Here is an 8,141-nt window from a genome sequence, read left to right as displayed (position 1 = left end):
GCATATCTCACTTTATGTATTACTTTATGCGATCACAGGCAATTCCTTGCAAATTAAAAGCAAACGTCATGGTAATGTATAGGTAATTTCCTTGTATTGTGAAAAAACCTAACATTCTCCGAGGACAAACATTGGCCTGGGCTCATGCCTATAAATATGGGGTTATCTAAGGTCTTGAAGCCATTAACACATTCAATAGAGAAACAAATAAGATATAAAAGAGGTTGAGGAATTCATGTCGCAGGAGAGATGGCATGAGCTGTGCACTAGCCAGCAGTATGTTCCATCCTCCAGCGACATGAAACCCTTTTATTTCTTTATGCATATGTCCTATTTTCTTTATTCTATTAAAGAAAAATGCAACATTCTCCAAATTAAATGAGAGGAAGGGAGAGAGGTATTAAGAAAGGTTGGGGGATTTATGTTCGTAGGAGAGATGGCACTAATTGTGCTACAACTGTCAATAATTGTTGTCATCTCTTCTGTGACCAAAAAGCTCTACACAACTTCTACGACTTTGATCTTTCTCTACGACATTTTGGGTTTTTTTTTTTTCCAACATGATTTTTATCTCATGGTTGTAGATTAATTATCTGAATAATATCCTATCAGTTACTTAAGCTTGACTTTATAAGATATGATTGTTTTAGCTTAGCTGGGCATCTACTGTAGATACCATACATTATAAACCATAATAAAACTTGCGTTAAAAAAGTTGATTCTATTTGGAGCTGAAAATATAATAAATTCGTATGATTAGATGATGCAATTGATGATGATATCATATGATTACATCATCAGGAGATTATGACAGTAAATTTTATATATTACTGACCAACTAATAATAGTAGTTTTGCAGATCGATTTCATGAATAATTCATCAACTAGGTCTTAACTTTGAAAATAAATACATAGTACTGGTGAGAATTGAGATCATATGATGACATAGTTTATATTCATTTCATAAGTTTATAATATACATTTATATACAAAGCTGTACTAAATATGTGTTATATATTCTGTCCCTTATACATGACCATGAGGCTTTAATATTTTCTGTGAGAATTTGGAGTCTATATATTTGTACCTTATGATCGTATAGCTAGCTAGCTAATATAACTTATGAATTATAGTGTTTACAACACTAGTACCATGAGGCAAGTTTTGATGCAACGGAAATATTGCTCCTTTGTGACCAAAAGATCACGAGTTCTAGTCGTGGAAACTGCATCTTTGCAAAACAAGGATAAGGTTGGATACGATAGACATTCCCCCTCGGCCCTCACAAAGCATAAAGTTTTGTTGACTTGGGATCGCCCTTACAAGACTAGTACCACTTTATTGAAAGAAGGAAAATGAAGAAATAGTACTATACCAGCTCTTTCTTGCCTATATATGAAGCTGCATCATGAGGATTTCGGAGAAAAGATCTAGCCAGCGGATTGAAAAACAGTACTAAAAGCGAGATCGGAATATCAAAGCGTAGGGACTTTTTCGTAGGTGAGATGGCGCCGAATGCCATGTATATTGGTAGCTACGTTTACAAGCTCATTATAGCTATAGCCAATTCGGGGCAGCGAGCTTCATCTCTCCTCGACTGAAGCCTCTGCGAAGGGTATGTTACTTTGTTGAGATGAAGAGCTAATTGAAGATCTTCTGTTCCCAAGGTTCGCCGCGAGTTTAGTCATTTAACATGTGATTGCAGTATTAGCTTGTTAGGACTTGAAAATCATCGCAAGCCTGCAACTGGTGTTTTTCTATTATCTTTTCTTTCCAGTGCTGTCACGGATCCGCCCCATATATATCTATGGGGCTATCCAGAAGGAACTATTTCTTGCATAGCAAATGATTCATCAAATAATGTTCTCATTTGGGGTATCAATGATTTCATGATATATGCTTTTAGGAGTTTCTCAGGGATGGGAAAACCCAATCATTAAACTAAAATGGTATGAGAGTCCACCATTGATGGTTCTGTTCTCCAAGTGAAATTAACTTGCAAGGTTTTCTTGGCCTTGTAATTCAAATCATTAACTATGAATGGTATGAGAGTCCACCATTAATCATAATGTATATATCACTTATCACACAACGAGCGATGTAGATACAAACTGACATATTCTTGACTACACAACAAATAATATAGTTATAAAGAAAAATATTACCGATTACACATCAAAATTTGTCCCGCACAAGAACAATAAAACATATGCAATTGATGTGAATTGTATGGAAAATAATTGTGGAATGTGGGGCCACTATTTGATTCAACGCATGTATGTAAATTACCTTGCATTGATAGACCATATAAACATAAAAGATGTTTGGTTGCAATCGTTTTACATGAGTCCTTAACTTTATGTTTTGCTAGTTGCAGAAAACCCTAATGTTGATGTCAAGTCCCTTTCAACAATTAACCACATGCACGAGTGTTCTTACTTACTTTCCATCATTTGAGAGTGAACCAAATCTTAACAAGAAAGTAGAAATGCAAGTGTATTTTGGTTTAATTGATTTTGTTTCCTCTTTAGAGTTAATGATTTTCAGAGGCACCGAGGTTAGCCGACGGTGAGGTTGGGTGTAGAGTGATGGGTAGGAGTTGGCTAGATTCAGAAATCAAAACTCTTGTGTAACAAAAAAATATTTCTAAAGGCAACAGTTGAGTTTGAAATTTTTTGGTGGATGGTAGGGATGACCAATGGGTACTCATTTAACTAAACAGACGTCCATTTAAGCATTAATAATGCGTTAATCGTGATGGTGAATGCGTTAATTACACTTTGAGGGATCACACCACACGACTTGAAGAGTTATGCTTACAAAATTATGAGAGTTTAGGTAAAAATAAAAAGAAAGATTCTTGGGTGTAATCGAGCTTATATCTCCTGTGTGAGATTCTTCAGTGTAATTGAATGTGTATGTGTGTGTGTGTGTGTCTATATATATATATGTATGTATGTATACATGTATGTATGTATGTATGTATATGAAGTCCCTTGAGGGAAGGGATCCCCAGTTTTTATAAAATTGGAGATTAGTTGTTAGGCCCACATCATATCGAACTTTAACGACTCGAACCATCTATTTTTTAAGTTGCACCTTATAGATCATCCTTACAAAATATTAGCCAAACGGAAATATTTGAGATATCTAATTAAGTTTAAAGAAATTGACAAACACTTTATTTTTTATGAAACTTTGAAATTTCATCGTGATAATTAAATATGCAAACGGTTTCGAATTGAATTGAATGACTTACAAAATAAATGGGAATATATGTTAGAATCTCTCCACCTCCACGCTAGGGGAGGGTCATGAATGCCCGTCTTCTGGCCCAGGAAGCTCCAAAGCCGATACGGTCATGGGCTTCAAGGAAAAACCAAATGAAATATATCCAATCATCCAAATGATGGCAGTCAAGGACTCAAGGGGGAAAAACCACCACAACGTTTGGATGAGAGAAATAAATTTGAAGTTTGAACAAAAATTAGAATGTATAAATTGATATGCACAAATTCTCTTATTCAGATTCATAAATATAGAAATTTAGAATTTCCGTATAAAAAAAATAAAATTAAAAGATTAAAAAAAAAAAAAACTTGAAATTTAGGGCCTCTATTTCCCAAATTCGGGCAAAATATCAGATATGTGAAACAAACAGCTATATTTAGATCCAAAAGTTGCACAGAATCAGACAAGTTTTCTTTAGATTTCCTCTTTCAAAATATACATCTTTCCAGCAGTTCTTACACTCCCATCATCATTTCAAGACGCATTTTACTGCAGCATACGAAATGCCCGGACCATGACAAATGCAGTATCCAAAAATTTCAAAACCAAAAAAAAGGTAAATGGGAAATGGTGGGCTAACTAGAAACCAATGGTACATACCATGTCAGCATAGCACGAAGCAATCTAGCTCATGGGAAGTATGTACACACCATTTCCCTGATAATGCTGTATTCTGTCGTCAATTGTAAACTAATTGAACTGACGTGGGGAAGCACTTCAACAAGCTTCAACAAGCAGTTTGAGTTCTTGTCATTTGCACTGGTTTGATCGGAATTTCTCGTTGGATAATAGAGAGCTGATCAAAACTTCGAGCCTTTTTGCTCCCGGGGTAGGCATGAGGACTGTGGTATTGCCAATATCAGAGCATGGATCAGACCCGTTGTCCCTTTTTCCTATGCACCAACCACCAGGAACAAGCATACCAGGACCCTTAAACAACAGCTCAGAATCAATTTTGTCAAGCACTGGATCATCTTGGCGAAACTTTCTTGCAAAGGGAGCATTGCTGTCGACCATCCTTTGCATATCTGCAAGGTTAAGGTGGTGAGGATGTTGCTTGGGAGGGTTATCCCACGTTATAAAATGTAGGTCACTATTCACAGTTGTGTTGCGGAACTCTTGAGCGTTACATATGACCGTGTGAAAGTATCCCTCCGGGGATGATAAAAAGTTTGCATAGTACATGAGAACAGTTCGAGGTAGGTTGTCCCATCCCCATATGCAGTAATCAACAAAGGGCTTTGAAAGTGCCATCCAAGCAGAACCTATGAAAAGAAAGCAAACATTTGGTTAAAAGAAAACTGACGGCAACAGGACATGCTCCTCAATGTAGAATAAGTGGATATTTTTCAAGAGACTGCCTAAGGGCAGGTACCAGTTGGAGAGGATCAACAGGTGGACAATTGACGGGAAATTGGGAAAATTAACAAAACACCACATTTTGGAAAGTCCAAAACCTATAAAGGCCAAGGTCAGGCTAAAAGGAACTATAACAGAGTGGTTTGTAAAGACATTAGCTCCCTAGAGGACCTTTAGAATATATGTTTTAACTGTGCAGAGTATATGAAATCCGAGTGTTGTATAAGGATATTAAAGTAGTAAGTGATATAACAAGCATATTATAGGTAAAGGACAAAATTTAACAATCAAGCAACATAAAATCAGATTATGTAGCTGTCTATCTGCCAATAAATTGATCATGGTTACTGATCGCACATGGTGAGGAGAAAAACACACTAAAACTACTTTGCGTAATAGAGAAGATTGGCCATAATAACTAGGGTCCAAATGCACATCCAACTATATAAGTTGTTTTTGGTTCGACTACCCAGAAACAGAAATAGGTGTTTAGAGCCGCAAAAGACAGCAATTTAACACACTTAGCAATGCATTTGCATAAGTTGATAAAGGTCATTCCTAAAGCGAAGGGATTTTCACACACCCCTTTTAGCTTCTCACAACCCCTCTTTATTTATGACCATCGGATTAAATAAATCAAACAGAATCAACAGCCAGGATTAAACAGGGGTGTGTAAGAGGCTACAAAGGGTGTGTGAAAATCTCTGCAACCGTCGTCAATTGTTTAGGAATTGCTTTTCAATGAAAACAACCCAAGAGGGCTGATATATCTAGTCTCATCCACTCACTTGAGTTTGAATGTTTCCACAAAATCCCATGTTGTTAGCAGTGTAGTTTGCACAATCGCAAAAGCTGAACTTAGGTTGCAAATTATTGATTCCATTGCAAAAAGAAATGTTTCAAAGCAATTTTTTATAGCTCTGAGACATCCTTTGGTATGCAGACATATTTTTTCTCGGACATCATATTTCATTGAATATCACTAAAAAAAATAGCCGTAATAAATTGACAAAATCAGTCTTCCAGCATAGCTGTTTATTGCCATACCAATTTCAAATCTATAGGCTACTACACTAGTTCATTCACTGAAAATCCAAGCAGAGAAGGAAAACGATATCTATACCTAACGCTATAAGCATAAATGTACATACTTTAGATATGTTGGGTTTCTAGGTCCCTATGTTAGTTCATTACAAAAAATAAAAGGAAATTCTGGTTATTTATGTGGCAATTACATAGTGATTTTGGTCTGATGTGCTCAACTCTATATGATCTGTTATCTAAAATTTGTACCTGTAAAAAGTTTGAAAGCTGTTGGCACACTCCTTCGCTGTGTAACCCAAAAGACATCGGTTTTCTTGGTCATATACAACCCCGGATCTACAATTATCGGTTTCGCTCTTTGATACCTATAAACAGGCAGCATTACCAAATCAATCACACAACTTTAGTCACTCGGAAAAAGAAATGAAAATAAAAACAGAAACTTTATAAATATAAACAACAAAACAACAAGGGGGGACATTATGCATACTCTTTCCACCCAATGTTGCTTGTATGGTCGATGAAGTTAAGATCCCGCGGCAAGTATGAAAACGTATGCAGCAGATCTAAACAACCAGATTAATCAAAACCCAGTAATTAATTATTCAAATTTAGCACAAAAAACAGTCCAAAAATACGAAAATTTAAACGAAAACAGTCCCAAAAATCCCAAAATTAGACTCACCATCCTGAGTAACAAGTGGGTAATCGGAAGCGCTGAGGTTGATGAACCAATCCCAATCGCCGCCTTCCCTCAGCAAAACGGCGGCGGCGTGGAGGGTGTTGGCCACCATAGTCGGTCCTCTGTAAGTGACGAGATTGGCCTTGCTGATCATCTTCACATTCCCAAACTTGACAAAAACGGGGTGGGTAGAAACGTAATTCTGCAGATCCATCCGCTCATCGGGCGGCGACTCAAGGTCCAGGTGGACCACGTAGTGGTTGTGCGGGTGGTAAAGCGCCTGGAGGGTCCGCTTCAGCATGTTTCCGTCGCCGTTAGAGCCGGAGATGAAGTACGCAAAGCGCGGCGGCGGCGGGAGGGAGGAGACGGGAAGCGGGTGGAGCTTGGATTCGATGAAGACGGAGCTGGAGATGGAGAAGGACCGGTAGAAAGGGAGCAGCGGCGTGCCGTCGGATGACGTCAGGGTGGTGAGGAAGAGGAGGAAGAGAGAGACAATGGAGCCAATCGCCAAGGGGAAGATCCATTTGAGCTCCACTGTTTGGTGGTGCCTCAGATGCGAGTAGTAGCTCTTGAGCTTCTTCATTTTTCAAAAAATTCAGGTCCTGAATCCCCAAAAAATCCGAAAATGCAACCGACCCAGATTCTGAAACGGGTTAATGCTGCTGGGTTTTCGAGATGGAGGGGGAAAGGTGGGAGCTTGTTAGCAGGTGTTTGTTGTTTGGTTGGAAGGAAAGTAAGGGAAAAGAAAAGAAAATGAGAGAGAGAATGATATTTTTCTGGTGGGTAGGAAGATTTGATTAATCAGTGATTAGTTCCTTTAATCTTGCTCTCTATTTTTTCTACTGAGCTGGGTTAATGGGGGATTATATATAGTGAAAGGACAGTGAAAGATTGGATTTGGATTAATGAGTTTGTACCTTATAGGACAGAAGAAAGGTCTCCGGATGGAAAAAGTTTTCAGTACGCCGGAAAATAATTCGCTTTCGAAGTATTATATTTCAATTTATTGAAATTTTTTTCTTCTAGGTTTTCAACTTATAAAATTATATTATTACATTTAAATATTGAATCCTTTTTGCAGTATACTGAAAATTTTCTCTTTCAAAAAAAGGGAGACCGGGACGGATTAATTTGTCCGACTGCCGGGACAATAGGTGCTAAATTCTAAAATTGTGGTAGGGAGGGACTACTAAGGTGGACTAGAAGTTACAAAATTACAAATTTCAGGATCCATCTATATATGCGTTTTTTTAGATTTGAAAAGGATTTAAATTAGGAAAGAAATCTGAGCTCTAACGGGATTTAGGATTTGATTATTTAAGTTGGAAAACAGTCAAAAAACGTTGTGCCGTTTTCCAACTTGAACAAAAAAAACATGGGATTCATAAGGTAAAAAGTGAAAAAACAAACTTGGAACAAAATGGTGGATTGGAATTTTGGATTTTTCATGTATTTCTATTTTATTTTTACCTATAAGTAGGATTTTATTTTTTCAAAATAATCTATACTAAGTTACAGGATAAAGAAAATTCAAACTTATATACAAAAGAATAATCATATTATTCTAATCAATTGGTTAATTATGTCTACAATTTGAATTAAGATTTGTCAAAATGAAAAATGCATTAGTTTAGGAGTTCGGATCCTTGCCGGATCCTCTTTGTGAGGATCACAAGAATTCGTAAATCGTGTCCGTTCATCATACATCGTACGGTCATAAATCATTTTAAATATTTTTTATTTAAAAATAAACATAAACAGTACT

The 8,141-nt window shown here is 36.9% G+C and overlaps 1 protein-coding gene across 1 annotated transcript; it reads right to left on the bottom strand.

The window, feature by feature from the left end:
• Nucleotides 1-3,652: 3,652 nt before the first annotated feature.
• On the bottom strand, nt 3,653-7,205 carry LOC137708066 (beta-glucuronosyltransferase GlcAT14B-like). Its single transcript, XM_068447049.1, has 4 exons — nt 6,380-7,205; nt 6,185-6,260; nt 5,944-6,059; nt 3,653-4,556 (listed from the first exon to the last, which is right to left on the bottom strand). The coding sequence occupies exons 1-4, from the start codon at nt 6,957-6,959 to the stop codon at nt 4,042-4,044; spliced, it is 1,287 nt and encodes a 428-aa protein (XP_068303150.1). The 5' UTR covers nt 6,960-7,205; the 3' UTR covers nt 3,653-4,041.
• Between the last annotated feature and the right edge of the window lie 936 nt (nt 7,206-8,141).

Source organism: Pyrus communis, chromosome 11, assembly GCF_963583255.1.
Source record: "Pyrus communis chromosome 11, drPyrComm1.1, whole genome shotgun sequence".
Classification (NCBI taxonomy): Eukaryota; Viridiplantae; Streptophyta; class Magnoliopsida; order Rosales; family Rosaceae; genus Pyrus; species Pyrus communis.
Note: the sequence above shows the minus strand (reverse complement) of the source record. Positions and strands in the feature narration are given on the sequence as shown.

Bases quoted from the DNA above. Each gene is read 5' to 3' on its own strand.
- LOC137708066 (XM_068447049.1), bottom strand. From the start codon at position 6,959: ATGAAGAAGCTCAAGAGCTACTACTCGCATCTGAGGCACCACCAAACA. The intron at 6,060-6,184 runs GTATGCATAATG...GCCTGTTTATAG, and splicing joins AGCAACATTGGGTGGAAAGA to GTATCAAAGAGCGAAACCGA. The intron at 4,557-5,943 runs GTACAAATTTTA...TTCTTTTCATAG, and splicing joins AGCTTTCAAACTTTTTACAG to GTTCTGCTTGGATGGCACTT.